The following is a 21442-nucleotide window of genomic DNA, read 5'->3' on the forward strand; positions in this document are numbered from 1 at the left end:
CTTCAAAGTTACCAATGAGTTTAAGTAATCAAACTCAGCCACCACCAAGACAGCACACTTCTGGTCCTATAGATACTCTGCCTGAAACAAGGACTGCTGTGCTGCTGAAGGAATACCACTCTGCTGGACAGCCGTTTTGATGGACTTCAGCTATGTTGTGCTTATCTGCAGGCCAACTGCCCACTGGCCTGGGTGAGGAGGACTGGACCTGCATTACTTGACCCCAAAACCCAGATTGACTTGAAGGGCTAGTTGGCTGGCCTGCTGATCTGAAGCCTCAGGGACATGACAAGCTTCCAAATCCTGCAACAGGACTCTGCCATCTTGGAGTCTACTCTGCCAAGTGGTGCTACTACAGTCCTGGACCACTGGAAGTGGCCTTAAGGCAGAGGTCTTCAAACTTTTGTTGGTTGAGCCCCCCCAGCTAAATTTTTTTGGATGTTGGGCCCCCCCCACCACCTGACAGAAATTTTAAGCGCGTAATCGACACCAATAGGCCGTGGGAGGAGCTAGGATTGTGCCCACAGAGGCTTGACGTGCGCACCACTTGTTTTATTTGGCAGCGCGTGACCGCCTGCCTTTATTTTCTTCTGACCTTGCCCCTTTTATATGTATTGTTTATTTATATATTTTGCAAGCACGGCACGCTTTTACTATAGTGGCCTTGCACTTTTTCCCCCCTGGAGAAGCAGACAATGGCAGCCCCATGCCTTTCTTTCCAACAACGAGAACCCCCCCCATCCCCTTCTTTCTAAAATAGCCGTTGGACCCAGAAGAAGGTCCCTCCGTGGAAACCAGCAGCTGTGAGCAGTCACATTCTGAGGTAATATTTCACTTCTATGGGTAAGTAGAAATCCTCGTTGTACAAAGAGGCGTGGAGCTCTTACTACCATGGCTTCCCCTCAGTTCAAACACATCTTCAAAGAGTTTCTGAATTTTGTTTAAATCAACAAAAAGCACATGGTAACTGGGCTAAGTCGGCGCTAACACATCTGATGTACAGAGTGGGACGAAGCGGTCTGATTTTAATGGTTTTCACATATACATATATGCATTTACAGCCCACAGATGATATAGACTCGATATTAAATGACAACCTCCCACCTACGTGCAATCCATACCATGAAAATAAAGGGACAGAATCCAGGTGAATTAGGCTCCTTAAGATGCTTCCTGAAATAGTTACACAAAGAGCCAGAAACATCTGCTTGGAATGACTTAAATGTGCATTTTTATACAGAACATGAAATGATAGCGGTCTCCTTGATTTCCTGCCTGCCACTGCTCAACACTTACCAAGGAAGCAGTTTATATACCACGATTAGGACTATAAAATCCATTCAATTCATTATATAAATTTGTTACAGGAACCGGACATCATTTATCGGCACTACTACAAATCTGTCCAAAAAGCTTGTCGGATCAGTAATAATAATAATTGCTTTGCATGAGTGCTTGCTGGGAACAATATCCCCACTTAAAACAAACACGCCCTCAAAGTATGAACTACCTTGAAACATCAGCATCCCACCCTCTCACTTAAACTCCAAGCAGGCAACTACCACACGCACTCAAACACATACACATTTCATCGCACCATATGCTGGCAGCCGAGCTCTACTTCTCTCAAATCAAAAAGACCGACAAGAAGAGCTAATAGCAACAATGTATTTGTAAGGGAGCAACATTTAGAGCACATAAATATTTGACAGTTATATCCACTGCTTGGCAGATGTTCAATGCATGTTTTAAAATGTTTATTCAAGTTATTCATACTGCTTAAAGGGCCTCTTGCGGAATTGGGAGATTTTAAATATAAGCAGCACAGTTTCATGATAGTTGGACTGTTTTGTTAGGCACGGGGAGATTGTGATTTGCCCAGAATCACAGGATGTTCAGCTTTATTGCCGAAACTCGAACTCTGGAAACGTTGTCTTTCTACGAAGAGCTAACTCTCCAAGGAAGGGGTTACTTCACGGAGATAAAATGCTTCAGCTGCAGTGGGAGGCGAGGTGTCTCCACTGCTAAAACCGAAAGTCTGTTTGTTTGTTTGCTTTCGGTTTTAGCAGAGGAGGCTCCGTGCCTCCCACTGCAGCTGAAGCTGTCGAATTAACCCCCTCCTGGGAGAGTTAACATGTCAAAAGAATGGGCACGTCCTGCCCCATCGATCTCCCCTCCCACCCCCTTAGACATACCAGAATCCTACAAGAAGAATGGAGCGACGCCGGGAACAAAGGTCAGATTTAAGTGGAGTTCGCGCCCCCCCTGGGAAGGTGTCGCGCCCCCCAGGGGGGGGCGCCCCACAGATTGAAGAACACTGCCTTAAGGTGTGTGCCAGTAAAACTGATGCATCTTCTCTGCTGAGCTACACATCCCTGAGCAGAACTGATGCATTTTTGCTGCTGCGTGGATTGGACCCTTCAGAAAAGGTTTGCATTGCTGCTGCCTTGCACATCTTAGGACTAACGTATTGCTTTCAGAACTACTGCAATGTGATGCTTTTCCCAATGGCAGTCTTGCCAATTACGGGTAAACTCTGCATTGTAGCTTCCATGCTTATCGGAATTGATTATTCACCTCAGCTGTGCCTCGCATCCTCGATACTCGACTTCGCATCACAAGCCCTGTCGACAGGATCATTAATGCTGATACAACAGGACCTTGTGCCGAAGCCCCACGAAACCTTGGAGCCAGCGCATTGCTTCTGCTTCTGCTGCATGAAGCATCTTTGACATGGATCCATGTAATGCTCAACAAACAGGATTTATGATATTGAATTCAGTGGGCCTAAATGGGTCTCTATCACAGCAAGCCTGAACTTGGGACTTTTTCCCAGTCTGGCATGACCAGATATCCCTTGATAGTAGTTTGTGCTTTTTGGCACTCCTCATTATTTATAAAGACGCATTGAGAAGAAAATATTTTGGATAAAACAAGTGTATGATGAGGTTACCACATGGGACTTCCCTGCAGTGTAAGAAAAGCTTGGATTAGGGGAGGTGGAATAAGGAATATATGATGTGTAAAAATAATGCTGAACAACAATCTAGAACAAGTTGACTCCATAGAACTCAAATGGATTGATTTCCTAAAAAAGGACTTTTAGTTTCATGTTGACAACTATCGAATGAATGTACATAGGCACATTTGGATACCCTCATAAACATGTAGAATGCGGATGTGAATGCTGGCAATCCTCAGGATGTTTTGGGATATACCGCTTACTCCAACAAAATGTGATTAATTGAAACTATAGGATTTCTTTAAGAAAATATCAGCGTGGTCTACAACAAGAAAATGTGGTGGCTATGTAAATTCCATCCAGCTAAACTGACAATATACGCTAAGGGATTAGCTTTGAAGCACAACGGTTATCATCTGGGATATTTCACAGTAGAAAAGGGATTACTCTGCCAAATGTTTGCATATCAAGGTTAGTGCCAAGTCTTCATCATCACCTCCCCTGGGCATCTTGTCCTCACCTATGTGATATGTTGTCTTGTAAGGACATTAATAACCAGTTTATATCTCAGCAGGGAACTGTTCAATGTTTAAATTCAATCAAAGGTAAAAATGTTGAATATTATTTACATTTTGTGCATCCTAGTGTGCAGTAGGAGCAGAAATATGGAAGAATATAGCAATAAGGAGCTCATGGAGATCTATGATATATAGAAACTCTCTCTTCAAAGCATATTTGAGAGAAACCTTCATTCATCCCGCTTCTCATAGATCTATGCGGGTAGAGGTACCTGGATTCATGATAGAAGCCTTAACCAAATGTGTGGCGCCGAAGTGCACCCACTATGTTGTGAGCAGCGTCGTGTGGGCGGAAAAATGAATGCATGTCGAGGGTGTGAGCTATAGTTACTTTAGGGCACAAGTTATAGTTACTGGAGATAGCTATAACTGGTCAATTTCAGAGGTTTTGTTAATTTAAAATGGTATGTTCTAACTGACTTTTTGAAGAGCCCCATCTCATCTCCTTATATTTCAGGTCCTTCAAAATTGTCCTCTTGTACTTGCAGTTGGTTAAAGCATCGCTGCCTGTGTCATTCATATCTTTGAAAATGTATAATAGGCCTTCAGCCAGCTTCTCTCAATCATTTTTCTTGCACTAAAGGTTTCAGCTGTTTGTTCAGTTGCTCTAAATTATTAAGGACTCCTTGTTGCCAAATTCTTCCCTATTACTGCTTCTACTGCACACTAGGATGCACAAAATGTGAGTATTATTCCACATTTTTACCTTTGAATGTATTGTACCACTGAACAGTGACCTGCTGAGACATAATCTGCAGCCTGATTCATCAAGCATAATTGCGCTCGCAAAGGGCCAGATTCTGAGAATCTGGCCCTTTGCAAGTGCAATTTTTGCTTTTGGGATTCATCATCCCAAAAGCAAAAGTCTCTATTTAAGAACTCGCAAATTTGCGAGGAATAGCATTTAAGGGATCTCTATTAGAGATTCCTTAAATGCTATTCTTGAAACATTTAAAAATTGCGATTTCGCTATTTTGAGCCGCTATTTACTGCGAGGTCAACTTCGTGGTAAATAGCAAAAACTTAGAAAAATGCTTTTAATGAATGGGGAGTTATTCCTTATTTGCGATTAGCAATTAGCTAATCGCAAATAAGGAATCAGTAGGACTCGCAAAAAATATTGCGAATCCTACATGAATCCCGTTTTGCGAGTCTGGAATAGCGATTCCTTATGAATCGCTATTTCAGGCTCGCAAAACTTCACATTGATGAATCTGGCCGCTGGTTATTAATGTCCTTACAAGAAAACGTATCAGATAGGTGGATGAAAAGATGCCCCGTATAGGTGATGATGAAGACTTGGCACTAACTGTGACATTTAAAAACTTAGCAGAGCAGTGACATTTATACTGTAAAATATTCCAGATGATAAACAATGTGCTTCAAAGGTAATCCCCTCGCATACATGTCAATTTAGATGGATGGAATTTACATAGCCACCACTGGTAATTTTCTTGTTAAAGACCACACTGATTTTTCATAAAGAAATCCTGTACTTTCGATTTATCACATTTTGTTGGAGTAAGCGCTATGCCCCAAAACCTAATGCAGTAGGGTGTCATTCACTTCAACATTCCACGTGTTTATGAGGGTATCCAGAAATGTGCCTATTTTCATACACTCTACAGTAGTCAACTTGTATATACTTGAAACTAAAGGCCCTTTTTAGGTAATCGATCCATTTGAGTTCTATGGAGTCAAATTTTGCTATATCGTTGTTAAGTATTATTTTTACACATCATAGAATCCTTATTCTACCTCCCCTAAACCAAGCTTGTCTTGCAAAACAGGGAAGTTTAATGTGGTGTCCTCATCACTTGTTTCATCAAAAATATTTTTATCTCAACCCGTCTTTATAAATAATGAGGCGCGTCAAAAAGCACAAACCATCTATAAGGGATATCTGGTTGTGCCGCACTGGGACAAAGTCAGAAGTTCAAGCTGACCACGATAGAGTGCAGACAGGCTACAGAGACCCATTTAGGCCCGCTGAACAAAGTACCATAAATTCTGATTACAGAGCACTGCATGGATCCACATCAATGCATCACACAGCAGAAGCAGAACCCATGTGTGGGTTTTGAGTTTTGGTGAGACTTTGGTGCAAGATCCCATTGTGGTGTCATCAAGGATCCTGTTGACGGGGCTATATGTGAAGTTGGGTGTCGAGGATGCGAGGTGCAGCAGAGGTGATAATTCGATTCAGACAAGCATGGACGTTATGATGCAGAGTTTCGACATAATTGGCAAGACTGCCATCAACGAGGGATGTGAGGAGCTTCCACCGGAAAAGCATCACATGGTGGCTGTTCTGAAGGCTATGCGTTGGTCCTTAAATGTGCAAGGCAGCGACAATGCAAATCATTTGCAATGGGTCCCATCCATGCAGCAGCCGCAATGTATCAGTTCTGCTCAGAGATGTGATACTCAGCCAAGGAAATGCATAGGTTCTTCTCAGGGATGCGTAGCTCAGCAGAGAAGATGCATCAGTTCCACTGGCAAGCACCGTAAGACCACTTCCAAGGGAACTAGGGCCAGATGTTGGAAGGCAAATACCGGTTGGTAACGGCCGATTTTGGCCGTTACTGACCGGTATTTGAAGTTTGGGATGTAAGGGCATTTTAAAATACAGATTCGGTAATTTTACCGATTCGGTAAAATTACCGATTCTTTATTTTGACATGTAGGTAGCACTGTAATCAGTGCTACAGGGGTTTAAGAATTTGTTATTTACCACCAACTAGATGTTGGTGGTAAATAATTACCACCAAGGGCCTTTAAAAAGCATTTTTTTTGCTTTTAAAACAGTGCCATGTTGAAGACCTACATGCCCTAAGGCCATGTAGGTCTGCAACATGTGCACCCATGCACAATTGAGGGGTGCAACAGGGTGTCAAAGTGACACCCTGCCACCCTTCTATGTTTCCCCCAATTACTGAATCAGTATTTACCGATTCGGTAATTGACATTCATTCCTATGGGCCTCCAGACTCATAGGAATGAATGGCAATTACCGAATCGGTAAATACCGATTCGGTAATTACCGAATCATACCAATTCGGTAAATAAATCGGGAAAATTACCTACATCCCGATTGCCAGTTCTTAAATACCGAATCGGTATGATTCAGTATTTAAGAATCGGTAATCTGGGATTACCCACATCGGGCCCAAGGACCATGGTGGCACCACTTGGCCGGGTAGACTTCAAGATGGCAGAGACCAGGTGCAGGGATTAAGAGCCTGGTGTGTCCCTGAGGCTTCGGATTAGGAGGCCACCCATATATCCCTTGGAGTCACTCTGGGTTTTGCGGTCAAGTGATGCAGGTCCAGTCCTTCTCACCCAGGCAGGAGGGCAGTAGGCCTGCTGATCAGCACAGCACAGCACATGAGGAGTCCAGCAAAACATCATTCCAGCAGAGTGGCAGCTATTCAGCACTACAGTAGTCCTTCCTATCAGAATATCCACAGGACTAGAAGTTTACTGTCTTGGTGGTGGATGAGGTTGAGTACTTATACTCATTGGTGCCTTTGAAGTGCGGGAACTTTCAAAAGACATGTCTTTGAAGTGCAGACAGTTCCTCCCTTCCTGTCTTGGCTCCAGAGTCACTACAGGGAGGTTTGTAGCCCTTTGTGGGTGGACAGAACATAGCATATTCAGGTACGTAAGGCTCTGCCCAGCTTCCTTGCATCCTGCCAGAGATGGCCCATTGAGACACACCTAAGCTCCCAGTAGGTGTGGCTGTTGAGGAGGAATACCCAAAGCCCAGAAGCCAACTACACCCAGTCATGTGGCCCAGGCACCAAACAGCCAAATCAAAAAAAAATCAAATTTTCAAAAAGTGATATTTTCAGAGTTGCAATTTAAAATCGACCAACAGCATCTCAATATATCTTCCCTTAACCTATGGAATGATTGGAATATCAGTAACACAGGCTTAAGTCTTTGTTGAGTGGACATCAGACTGTCTCAGTAGTGGGATTCTTCACTATTTCCTGAAACATGTGTAACATTATTAGGTAATGCAGCATATCTCTAGTGATGTATATGTCACCTTGTTAGTTTAATTTCTCTGATGGCCTAAAGTTCCTTTCTTCTTTACATGGTCCAGCTGCCTAAAGTTTGGACACTCAATGTAAGCTGTGGGTTACCCTTCACAGTACCAATATGAGAGTTTATCAGTAATGTATGCGCCTGTTTGGAGGTAGAGGTTACCAATGAGTTAGCTTTTTATAAGATAAAAGATAGATTTCAAGAACCATACAGCTAGATTCATGAAAGAGCCGTTTTGCGAGTCCTCAATAGCGATTATTAAGGAATCGCTATTAAGGACTTGCAAAACAGGATTCATGTAGGAATCTCTAAATAAATTGCAATTCCTACACATTCCTTATTTGCGATTAGCAAATTGCTAATCGCAAATAAGGAATAACTCCCTATTCATTCCTATGGGCCTAAAGGCCCATAAGAATGAATGGGGAGTATTGGCCCATAGGAATGAATGGGGAGTTATTCCTTATTTGCGATTAGCAATTTGCTAATCGCAAATAAGATAGCGATTTCAAGGGTGCTAGGGGTGTCCAAAGGACACCCTGTAGCACCCCTGAAATGCAAATTTACACAGGTGTTGCGCACACACATGTCCAAAGGACATGTGTGTGTGTAACATGCAACAGATAAAAATGCACAAAAGTGCATTTTTCTATTTTTTCGCTATTTACCACGAAGTCAGACTTCGTGGTAAATAGCGGCCAAATATTGCAAATTCGCAATTTAACATTGGTTAATGAATTGCATTTAAGGAATCTCTAATAGAGATTCCTTAAATGCTATTCCTCGCAAATATTCGATTTCGCCAATAGCGATTTTTGCATTTGGAATGATGAATCCCAAATGCAAAAATTGCGCTCGCAAAGGGCCAGATTCTCAGAATCTGGCCCTTTGCGAGCGCAATTCCCTTTAATGAATCTGGCTGATAGTGTTAGGACAAATAACGTGTACCATGGATACCATTAGATTGTGGTGGATGGAAGGCGCTATGAGATCTCTATGTGTCTCTTCACACATGTAAGTGGAGGTGCAACACAAATAACAGGGATTGCCAAACTATATTTGTTTCATTTTTAATTTAATCAAATAAGCTTTACTTTGGCATTTTGTCATAAATGACAAGTACATAAATAGCTAAAACATAATGTAGTGCAAAATGTAGCTTTGACCGGCAAATAGACAAAATAGAACAATCTACTTACTGCACAAACAATAAAACATCAAAATAGTAAATATTAAGAATAATACAATTAATTCCTCTGCTGGTATGTCATGTCATACCATAAAAAGAGTGTTATGTTTTTAAGCAATGATGAATCAATATGCAATAAGACAGTCTTACAGAGAAAAAAAATCATTATTATTGTACATATTAATCAATTCCCAACCCCTCCTTCATCATACACTAAGAAAGATACATGTCATATACATGTGTATTATTTACTATTTGCCCATTAGAGTACAAAACCTCTATTATTAAACATATTGGGTTCCACTAAGTATAGCCTGTTTATTTCCAGAGTAGTGAACACAAAAACGAAAATATTAGAAAGTCTGCATATTAACTTTTAATGGTGCAAATTTACTTCTAATGCACCATATAGCAAATAAATATTTTGAGACTGCAAATACTATAGCTTGTCTAGTGTCAGTTTTTTTTATTCTAAATGCCTCATTATGCTAAAAGGTCCCAAAGTTCCTGCACAAGGGAACTGTCCATTTTCTTCTATCCTTGCTAAAAACAGGACAGAAGAAATTAACATGGACTCTGTTTCACTGATTGCACCACATGATGGGCAGGCCTGTTCTTCCCAGGAATGCCCGTTTGTAGGTATATGAACACAGAGGAAGAGTACCCGGTTTAAATTGAACATACAACTTCCTGGTCAAGTTGGGTTAGGAATCCTTATACATTAAAAAGCTACCTGTCAATTAACCCAATGTGGAACTGGCCAAAAGCATGTTTAATTTAAAGATTTTATATCGCTTTTTTAATTTAGCTTTGGAAGTGTGTAAACAGACGCTGCTGGGATTGTCCCACAGAACATCTTTCCCCATGTTTTTTTAGAGTTTTTCTGACAAACGTGGCCCAAGGTAATTTGCCAGCACCCTGGATACCAGGCATCTCTTCCAGGCCTTGTCCTCATTAGATCAGTTTAGGGGTAACCCTAACTCTCCTCCAATGGAGGAATAGCCTGTGGGCAATCCCCTCTAAAATTGAATCAACCCCCAGAACAAGACTAATTGGAACAAGTGGTGAACTAACCGGGAAGTTCAACAATTGCCACAAAAAGACAATCTCAGACAGAACAAGGTTTTTCGCTGGCTTATGACTCCAGAGCGCTAACCCATACAATACAGGCCACAGCACTTAATGTAGATAGATCTTAATGGCTGGGGAGATGGGCTTAAAAAAAGACCCCTGGTGCACCAGTATGATGCTCTAATCTGAGTCTTTGCTTAGAGATGTGTGTTTTCCAATCCATCTGCTCACAAAGGGTAATACCAAGAAAGGTGTTTACCTGCTGTAATGGGGTCCCATTTAAAGTGAGGTTTCACCATGTTGATCTACTGGGATTAAAACCATAAATTTGATTTTGGGCAAATTTATTTCAAGTCCCCTTAGTGCACAGAAATGACTAAATTTGTTGAGATCTTTCTGTATACCCATGGGTTATTTAGAAAGGAGGAGGGTATAGGAGCTGGTACGTTCATAGAGATTAAACTATGGGCATCATTAAACAGGGGCCTAAATTCCCTATTAACCAAAAAGGGTTTGGACACCTCCCCCAGGTTAATACATTGCACCTGTGCAAAATTCTGCCTGATAAGACTTTCTATAACGGAAAGAAGGGAAGGCGTGACTGCCATGTCAAACAACACCTACAGCAAAATTCTCCTGGGTACCAAGTCAAAAACTGACCTTGAGTCTTCAAAAAACAGTCTACCCCTCCAATACTATAGTTTTTCAGTAGAGAAGCTGCAGCCTAAACACCTGGTTAATTATTAAGATATTTTGGCAGAAGCCTGCGAGCAAGGGGCTTCGAATCAATTCTTGAAGTCTTTCTAAAATGCCGCTAGAATTTTTTTACATAGTATCTATTAAAATGATAGGTCAATAGTTTATTGGGAGCAGAGGAGAGCCTTTTTTGAAAATAGGGAGGTTTTTGCCCCTGCTCAAGAATGTGTTCTGGGCATACCTTTCAAAATGCCATTAAATAATAGCGTACGGTAGGGGTCCCATACCTAAGGTTCTGACATGAATAAATCACCAGGGGCCAGATGTAGGTAATCTCAATTTACCTATTCTTAAATACCGAATTTTACTGATTCGGTATTTAAGAATAGGTAAATGGGATGTAGATAATTTTTTGGTCCAAATTACCGAATCGGTAAGATTTGGTAATTAAGAATCGGTATTTACAGAGTAATTCCCCTCATTCCTATGGGCCTGGAAACCCATAGGAATGAATGGGAAGCCATTCAGTATTACCGATTCAGTAAATACGGAATCAGTAATAGGGGGAACATTTTCAAGGGTGACAGGGTGTCACATTGACATTCTGTTGCACCCCTGAAAAGTGCATGGTTGCACATGTGGCACACATACAAGCCCTAAGGGCATGCATGTCTGCCACATGGCACTGAAAAAAAAGCAAAAAATGGCTCTTTAAAATGTATTCGGAATTTAACACCAGCTTATAGTTGGTGGTAAATAACGAATCCTTAAATGTAAAAAGCACTCACTTGAGTGCTCCCTACATTTCTGATTCGGTAATTTACCGAATCTGTATTTTAAGAATTCAGTAATTTACTGATTCCTTAAATTACCGATTCAGTAAATTACCTAATCAGAAATGTGACCCCTACATCTCAAATGCCCAATACTGGTCGGTAACGGTCGAAATTCTGCAATTTCGCCCGTTATCGACCGGTATTGGGCCACCTACGTCTGGCCCCAGGTATTTTATCAATATATGGTGCTTTGTTGGGGGCAGTCTTTTTATGCTCATAATTACCTCATCGATCATAACTGCTGGATACCCACTTCTAGCGCATACTACCTTTGGACGTATTTTGTCCTTAGCGTTATGCGCGCCCAAAGGAACAGGATCACCACATAAACTTGAAAAATGCTTATTCCAGGCGTCAGCTACTGAGCTTTTTCATACAGTCATAATGCCCTCTGAATTCTATGTTGAGACCAGATTCTGGATTGCAGTGTGGTCGTTACGCCTTGTGGGGCTAGGTAGATTCCCATCTACCTTGGTCCCTTTCCTTCTAAGCAGTGTTGACTGACTTTTTATAAGTCGCTCGCACAGCTTGGGTTAGGCTTTTATCCTATTAGTTTATTGCATTAATTACTGCCAATTTAGTTTGTCTACACTGTACATTAAACCAAGAAGTAGTGATCTTTCTAACTCCCACAATTTAGACTGCCAGAGTAAATTTCGGTGGACCCTATTGAATGCTGCCTTCGATGAAACAGGCATGTACAGTTGATTTTGAGACAAAGGTTTTCTTAAAAAGAGGGTCAGGCAGGCAATGTTTGACGTGGTTCCCTGGATGGAGCAAAATTCTGCTTGATTCCATTTACCCATTCCATGCGTCGGACGGCCCCCGGCCATCCGACGTCTGCGAACGCGTCAAATTTGGCTGCACCGCGGCGTAATTTGTGCCGCGGCGAAGCGGTTAATGAGTACTAGATTATTCGACTATTCCTGCAGGTCTTGAGACGGTAATTTGCTGGGTCACCTTTTCATCCTCTTTAAAAAACCTAAACTATAAAACAGGACATAATGTAATTTGATACCCTAGAAAGGGTACTTATGATAAACAATGGATACCAATTGGAAACATATATGGTGCAATAGCTAAAATGAGATGTTGGAATCCCAAATATAGAGGTAGGCAGTCCAAGATATGATATGTCAGCAAAGGATATGAACTGCAAATCAACACAAAATATCTTAATTATAATCCTAGAAAAATTATATTATGAAAAACACATAAGGCCTTATGAAACAAATAAGGCACACTTTATTAACCAATGAAGAAGGTGAAAAATGACGGCTTGCAAACTGAGGATTTTTAAAGTAATCGGTATGAAGCATATCTACTAACACATCCTCCTCTACATTCAAACAATTTGTGTTTTAGTTCTACTAGGCTGTGCTGACTTTCTGACCACAAGATTCTTTGTTAACATCTCTGGTTTTAAAAAGATGATGTAAATCTTTGGAGCAAAAATGCAATACAGAAGACCAGCACCAGATGACAAGATAGCAAAAATCTCAGTTGCTACCAGGTATTTTCCTTTTGTGCTGAGATAGGCTGGAATAAAAGAGAGCCAGACACTCAAAAACACCAGCATGCTAAAGGTGATAAACTTGGCTTCATTGAAGGTGTCAGGCAAATTCCGTGCTAAAAACGCAATCCCAAAACTCACAAATGCCAAAAATCCCATAAAGGCCAACATGCAATAGAACATTTGTATTGAACCCTCGTTGCATTCAGCTTCAATCTTCCAACTGTTAACACTGTTGTTAAGTTCCGGGAAAGAGGGCCACGTCCACTGCCAGATAACACCAAGGCTCAGCTCTATGAAGGTGGCAGTTAGTACAATATAGAAAGAAGTCCTGTTGCCAATCCATCTCTTCAAGTTGCTATTGGGCTTGGTGGCCCTAAAGGCAATGACCACTGTGAGTGTCTTAGCCATTACACAGGAAACAGCAGTTGAGAAGGATATACCAAAGATCACCTGACGGACCATGCAGGTCACTCTGCTGGGCAGACCGATGAACACCAAGGAACAGAGGAAGCACAGCATGAGGGACACAAGGAGAATATAGCTGAGATGGAGGTTGTTGGCCCGTACCACTGGAGTGTGTCGAAATCTTATGAGTATACACAAGATACCAGTGGCATTGACAAAGAGATAGATTGAGATAAAAGCCAGGATTAACCCCAGGGGCTCCTTGTATGTCAAAAAGTCAATCTTCTTCAGAACGCATCTGTCTTTTCCATTGCTTGACCAGTGATCAGTTGGGCACATCATGCAGTCCAAGGAATCTAAAAATAATAGCAGATGGAATAATTTATATAAACAAGTCAACGGTGATGTATGATATTCGACTGGTAAATAACCTCACACACATATCCATTGATTTAAAGAGACCACTGTATGACACTTTACTGTAATACCATCTAGAAGGAAAGCTACAGATTTAGGAAACATTCTCAGCCATCATTATTCCAGGGTAACTGTAATACTGAATGGATCAAATGTTTGAATAATCTTTATATTGGGTGCACCACCATTCAGTGAAACAGAGACTTTCCCCAAAAGATGTGTAGCTGACTTGTCAGTGGGGGATTACAATTATTTATATGAATGATAAATATTCAATGAGGATATTTCTTGTGAATGAAGAATTCCTATTTTTTCACAGAGAGCATTATTGCTGCTGATTTGCAGGATAATGTCCATTTACCTCGCTAATGAGATGATCGGGATCCTGCTGCAGATTAGATACACGTTACATAGGGAATCGTGTGAGTGTGCAATATATTCTTATAATGTGTGGGATTCATGACCGAATAGCGACCATTATCCAGATTAGAAGTTTCTCTTTCAGTAAAGTGGAATAATTATTTTGTGAATATTTGAGAATTTATCAAAATTGTTGATAAGCACCAGGAACATATTGTGCCAGAATCAGTCAGTGGAATTACTGTTTTCCTTTGTTCATAATAGGGTTCCCTTATTTTTAAGTTCAAGAGCTTTGTGCAAAAAAACTATTGTCCTAAAAAGATAAAATCTTACAATTGCATATTCAAATATGATTTAAAAAACTAGTTGGAGTCATCCTTTAAAATGTGAGGAGTACTTATACTGAAATATGTTTCAGTTAATTTGTCTACCTTCTTGTTGCCCCGGGGTTTTTGGTGTAATGTCTTTACTTTTTTTTCAATGCCCATTCCAATGTTTAATTCTTCAGTTTTATTGCCCCAGGAGGTTATTGTTTTTCTTTTGCATGTTACATAGACCCTGAGTTAAGGTGCTGATGCTTTGTGCAAATGTATTATTTTACTTTAATCGAAAATTAATCTAATCGTTTTGCTCACCATTTGTGATTTGCTTATTAAAGTACAGGTGACATATTGATTGTTCTGCTGCATTCATGTTTAATATTGCAAATTTGACCCCCGACACATAAGCGGTATAGTGGTGCAGCCCAGCTAAAACGTCACCGCTTGCCTGCATGTGCGTATTTCTAGCGCTCTAAAAAATTCCTTTCAGCATTTGTCTCCTTTCTTTCAGATACCTCGGGCAAATGCAAAAAATGTGAGCACTTCTTTCTTTCTTATATTTACACTGGGGCATTCCCTATTCAATGTCTGATTCTTCCAGGGTGGCCCTAGATCTTTTGTCACCCATCTTCCAAAGCGATACTGGATGGACTGTGTTAAAACGAAGTAAGAGCGCAGACATGTCTTGAAGATGGTAATAGTAGATTTATTCTTGTAGTAATCTACAGGTCCTCAGTTACAAGAAGATCTATAGTAATATCTGGTAATCTCTGGTAATGCCCCACCAGGAGCAAGGTCCTCTCTGCTCAGCCCATCACACCAAGTGATTCTCAGCTACATACAAACCAACCTAAACACTCCAAGTGACCTCACCTCAGGCTGAGCAGACAGGCAGAGAACCACAGTGGAGAGACTGCATTAGTAAATAGCACATTACAACAGACTGATGTTTTCATTTCAATGAAAAGTGTGCTGCAAGCTATTCCTGGAGCTGTAGTTTTTTGTAGGAATTAATAACTGTTCAGGAATGTCCTCTGAGTGCAAGGTTGGTCTTATCTGTTCAATATGAAAGGTGCTTATCAGTGGCTTTTATTACCTTGTAAAAGGCCTGTTTCCCAATACTTGCACTCCAGGCTTCTTATAATCCCAGATTCTCTATAGCCTGTGTAAATGTTTCCTCCTCTATTTCCTGCCAGCACATGTAGCTGTGCGTAGTCTCTAACATAGTTTTATAAAGGCTCCTTTGCATCGGTATTTTTGATTCACCAATCCAAACTCTAAGCACACCTGTGCTGGGGATGCTGTTTTCGTTATACCGAACACCAATTTGTAAACTCTTGTTTTAATTTTATTTAAAATGCCTTCTTCACATCCTTTCAGTGTTTCCATTCCGTAGGTCACTGTTGGCATTAACTGAGCCCTCATCACCGTCAAAAGATGTTTGAATGATGGACAGCATAGTTTCGTACCTAGGATTTTAAAGCCGTAGTTCAAAGATGGCGTGTTTCGCCTGCATACATATGTTGTTTGCCGTTCATTTGAAACTCCACATTAAATCCTAAATATTTATAAGACTTTACTTCCTCAACTTTTTTCCCTTCCAAGAACCACAAATGCTTCTTTTTTCTGGGGTCTACCAGGCGGACCACTTTGGTTTTCAACAAGTTTAATTCTAACCCATGGATGTTCAGTGTAAGTTTTTAAGGCATCCATACTTCGCTGATTGGATTTAGGCTAAATAAGAGGATATCGTCTCTGTACAGTAAATATTCTATTTCTTCTTGAGCCAGTATAGGTGGATGAGAGGTGATTTTCTGCAAGGCTTGTGTGTGGAGTGCTAGATATATGTTGAATAGGCATGGAGCAAGTTCACACCCCTGTTTTAATCATTTTTTTGTGAATCCTTTATTTGTTACACTCTTGCCGTCTCCTATTTTGACCTGGCCCAGGTTCCTGTGTTTAACTCTTTATTGCATTCAAATGGCTACTTGGTTTGCCCTATGTGGCCAAGAGCCCTCCCGTGGCTCTCGATCAAAGGCAAACTTGAGGTTTAAAAGGCAGGCGAATAACTGGGTTTTCCTTTTTTTGGCCTTTTCAGCTAATAATACCAGGGATGTTAGGTCTGTTAGAGTCCCCATGGCAGCCCTAAAACCTGCTTGTAGCTGGGGTGAAAGGTTGATGTCTGCTAGCCATATTTTAAGATGCTGAAGTAAACAGGTTGCATAAAGCTTTACCTCCACATCAATCAATGCCAGACGTCTATAGCTTGTTGGTACAGACAGGCTTCCACTTTCCTACTCATTCTCAAACTCTCCTTTTGAACTTGCAGTTTGTGTTTGTCTTCCAAAAGTTCTTACATTTAGACATCTTTCCACAATGTTACTGGGATGTTGTTAAAAAAGTAGGTTTGAGTGTAGTTTTCTAGGATTTATGGATACACTATTGATTTGTAGCCAGGTACAATGTCCTTACAGATAGATCCTTTGACCAGGTTTGTAATATCAGCTGTGACAGTCAACAGCAATTGCCTGCCCTGTGATGCCAGACATGGCCCAGGTGGCTGATTAGGTGGTTTGGTTTTCTGAGGCAGTCTAGTAGCATTCTCCACTTTCGTGAGTTGGAAGATGTAAGAACAGTACTTACATCTGGTAAATGTATATTCATCTTTTTTCAATGATGCAAACTAGTTGTCAGATCACACATTGTGGAAATGGATCAGATTTGCTAGGTGAGGAATGGTTGTGTCACCAAGGGCGGAAACGTTTCAGTCCTGGAATTCCCTTTTGAGAAAGTGCATCACAGGTATGTGGTTTCTCTTGCAGGACAGAAAGAAATATTTTGTGTTTTGATGTTGCTGTCGTTAAATGTGATGCTAGAGGGTTGTGTGATATTAGCATTGCTGTTTTACCTATGTATAGACTTTAGGAAAAGTGTCAGAGCGCAGAGCTGTGCCAAATTTACTAGAATATGGTGTAGCCCTGCGTTTCCCCCTGAGCTAGTGCTAAATTAAGCTGCCTAGCACCAACGCTGGCCCCCTTGCACCATAGTGCAAGGGGGCCTGTGTTAAGGGTAAGATTGTTTATGTACAGGAAGGTTCTCCTTTCTGCACATAAACAATCTTTAAATGCTGTTTTGTAACTTCTATGTGTGCTGCTGCTAAATGCTGCACACATAGAAGTTGCAAAACAGCATTTTTTTAAATGATTGCTTATGTGCAGGAAGGGGGACCTTCCGGCACATAAACAATCTTTGGCGTTGTGCTGTTTCTATGTGTGCTGCCCAAACCAGCACACATGGAAACAGCAAGAACGAGGAGAAATAAAGCATTTCTCCTTGTTTCGCCTGTTTAAGACCAGATTTTCCTTGGTCTTAATTGTGGCGATGCCTCCTATTTACACTGCTCTTGTAAATAGGGGGCAGCATCAAAACCAATGGGTTTGTGGTGGAATCCCCAACACAACCTCCATTGCCTGCCCCTTTCACGCTAATTGTAGCATGAAAAAGGGGGCCTAATTTACAGGGCAGAGTAGGCAAAGCTCCTATCCCCATCACAATGTCACTAAAGGTGATGTTGTGGTGGTGATAGGAGCTTGTAAATATGCCCCCATGGTTGTTGCCACACTAAGTGGCTTAGCACCACCTTGCAAATATGGAAAATGGCGCCACGCCATAGGAGCGTCAAAACAGAGATGCTCCGGTGGCAAAGGGGGGTTTGTGTATATGCCCCTTTCTCTACATGACGGGCCATCACATTGTGAAAACCAGCCTAAAAACCATGTCTGCATCAATGTCATATAGTCCCCTGTAAGGCAATGATAGTAACTGCACAGGTAGTGCTCTGTGAATGAACCAATTATTCAAATATGGATGCTGTTTATATCAGTTTGAATCTTCCTGTAACACTGAACATGTTTACAAACTTTCATGGGTCTGGACGCCATAAGAGTTCTCAGTTGACCATGCGCATTTTCTATCTACGCAAGGGTTTTGAGTGACTAAAAGGATTGGTGTTATGTGCATGAATAGTGTCTTGTCCTCTGTGCAGTTTTGGTATTCCTTGAGGGAAAGATCCTACAACCTGCTAATTAGTTTTGGTTGATAGTAGCAAGTTTCAATCATGTGATTCAGGTACATTGACCTCCATTTGGGAAAAAACACACACACACACACACACACACGCACGCACGCACGCACGCACACACACACACACACACACACACACACGCACACACACACACACACACAAACACACATGCCAGTACTATTTTTGTGTGTTTTTAACTTGGGCTCCAAGGGACCGTCTTCTAACGAGATCCCTGGTCAGATGAAATGACCATTTCCTCATATATCTTGCTGTCCTGCCTGATATTTTGCATTACATTACAAGCTAGTTGGACTTCCGGCTTCCCGACATCTAGTGTTTTATTTTGAAGATGTATGGCACTATCTGTGGGCATATTCACCCGTTTGTAACATACATTTTATTATTCCCTATTCCCCCCCCCCCTTTTCCTTGCCCAATCCATCAGAAACAGATTAATGGGATAGACATGGTAAATATTTACCTTGCTTAAGGTGCACCAGTCCTAGTACCTTGACCTTCTCATTATATTTCATACATATCCACAAGGAGGGATATTCATTTTTTTCTGCATATCTTAAAATGCATTTCTCTTGTACAGCTCAACGTACCTGTTTGGTTAGCAATGCTCCCGTCAGGGCAGAGCACACAGGAGAAACAGCACTTGGGGCGTCCTGTGATGGCAGACATCCTGTATCCTGCAGAACAACTTTCACTGCAGACTGAGAGAGGCACCTGTGGCAAAGAAACATATTGTAGCATCAGGGCATCCCTGGTATCACCATGCCTTGCTTGAGACTTGTAACCACTTGACAGCAGTGGCAATTTGTCAATTGGTCAAACTTGATATAAACATCAGGCCATTAAACCAGTTGCCCTATTTAATTTTAGGATAAACACAGGCCATTTAATATATATATGAGATTTTCATTTGAAGTAATTCGATGTAAATTTATATAGAAGTATTTTTGTTGCTATCCTGACCATCTCACTTGATAGCATTAATTCTAATATTTGAGCACCCCTGTTTTAGGGCAGCCATGTAAATGTAGGACCCATTGTGCAAATGGAAACCGTTATTGCTGCAGCAGCAAATCTAAGCCATCACTAGGAGTAATGTAATACCCTTGATGGATACCTGAATTATTGTCAGATGATAAAGGAAAATGGTGCAATGGAAATTACCGGTCTAACTTTTTGCCCCCTAAAATATAAAAACCATTGGGTTATCATTTTTTTCTGGAACAGAAACATGCCATTAAACCGAATATCTTGTAATTGTTCTGGAAAACTAGTCTTGCTTTAGACTCTTGGGTGTTCATTGATGATTCGTATTGTGCCTAGGTGACCTCTGACTACAACCTCTGATATCTAACTTCTGTTTTTGCAGCATATTGTACATTTGATCACATTACGTTTTGAGTAAGTTTAATACTTGTGGATATTCGCAAAATCTGAATTTAAATTACTTCTAAAAAAAACAGTAGAAAGTCCAGCACTGTACATAGCCAAACACTGGTACTGCAACACTGTCTCATAGAAAATAGCCAAAGACGAACTGCCCCACCCTTAGGAAAGCCTGGCGCAACAACCAAACCACAGACAACATGACTGCCCTCAAGCACGCCACCCGCAAACACCACCAGCTGATTCTAGAAGACAGCATTCAAAGAACGACTGGACAACAACGCCCACAACAGCAAGGAACTCTTCAGCATCGTCAAAGAGCTCTCCAACCCCAGCGCCGGGAACAACGACATCACTCCCTCGCAAGACCTCTGCGACTCTCTCGCCTCTTTCCTCCACCTCAAGATCGCCGAAATACACAACAGCTTCGGCGCAACAACCACGCACCCAACCACCGAACCTACGCCCCCCGCCACCACCGCCTGACCTTCTACACGCCCACCCGCCAGCTACGGTCGACCAGCCTCACCCTCGTTGCCGTTCAACGCATCCACAGAGTCACCGCCAGTGGAAGATCCTTCTCCTACCTGGCAGCCAAGACATGGAACTCCCTCCCCATCCACCTCCGGCTAACCCAGGACCATCTCTCCTTCAGGAAGCAACTCAATACCTGGCTCTTCGAGCAGTAATGTACCCCTCCCCCACCCCCAGCGCCTTGAGACCCTTCCGGGTGAGTAGCGCGCTATACAAGTGTCATGATTGATTGATTGATTGATTGATTGAAAATAAAGGCAGTTGCAGTGCCATTGGTTGGCAATGTCTATTGCTGGACTTATTTCAAAATATAAGGCCCTGAGTTTACATTTTTGAGAAACTTTACTAGCTTTCGGTATTCCCAAACTCTCAGTGTACCTTACTACTGGAAATATTAATTGTATTACATCCAGCACTACACATGGCCAACCACTGGTTCGGCAGCTCCGTCCCATAGAAAGTAAAGGAGAATGCAGTACTAGTGGCTGGCGATGTGTAGTGCTGTATTTATTAGAAAACTGTCAGTTACTACATTTACCTAAAAGTGTAAACATACTCAAAAGTGCAGTTTGTGAACCAGGCCCTATATTTGCACAGAGAATGCATAGCATTTACTTATAAAGTATAGTGCTTCTTGTACAAGTATAAGGAGAAAATGATGGACAGAATGCTGAACAATGCAAACTAATCAGCTGATTACCCCATTGGCCCTGTTTGGTTTGTCGAGACAGTTTAAAACATTTACCAGGGCAGGCCAGTGTTTTATTTTTACGGTCACTAGCACTGCAAAGCTGAAAGTTAATAGGATCTCCTACAATGTATCATTGGGTCGATAAAATTTCAAGGATTAAAAAGTTTGTAAACCAGTAAGCTTTGGGAAATGAGAGGTTTCTAGATTGTAATCAATTTAGAGAGTGTTTGACAATAATGTGTGCACTGCACTTTAAGTTTTTTTTAATTATTTGTTGTGGTGTGATAAGCTCTTTAAGCCGCCTTTCCTCTGCAAGCAGCAAGTGT

The 21442-nt window shown here is 41.4% G+C and overlaps 1 protein-coding gene across 1 annotated transcript in view; it reads right to left on the reverse strand.

Annotated features, from left to right (window-relative positions):
• Positions 1-12730: 12730 nt before the first annotated feature.
• The window catches only part of LOC147684531 (extracellular calcium-sensing receptor-like), a 53546-nt gene continuing 44834 nt past the window's right edge, over positions 12731-21442 (reverse strand). Inside the window, exons 5-6 of the mRNA XM_086939692.1 lie at positions 19096-19219; positions 12731-13662 (exon numbers count right to left, since the gene is read on the reverse strand). Coding sequence (XP_086795818.1) covers positions 12731-13662; positions 19096-19219 — 1056 coding nt within the window. The remainder of the gene's footprint in view (positions 13663-19095; positions 19220-21442) is intronic.

Source organism: Lissotriton vulgaris, chromosome 10, assembly GCF_964263255.1.
Source record: "Lissotriton vulgaris chromosome 10, aLisVul1.2, whole genome shotgun sequence".
NCBI classification, from domain to species: Eukaryota; Metazoa; Chordata; class Amphibia; order Caudata; family Salamandridae; genus Lissotriton; species Lissotriton vulgaris.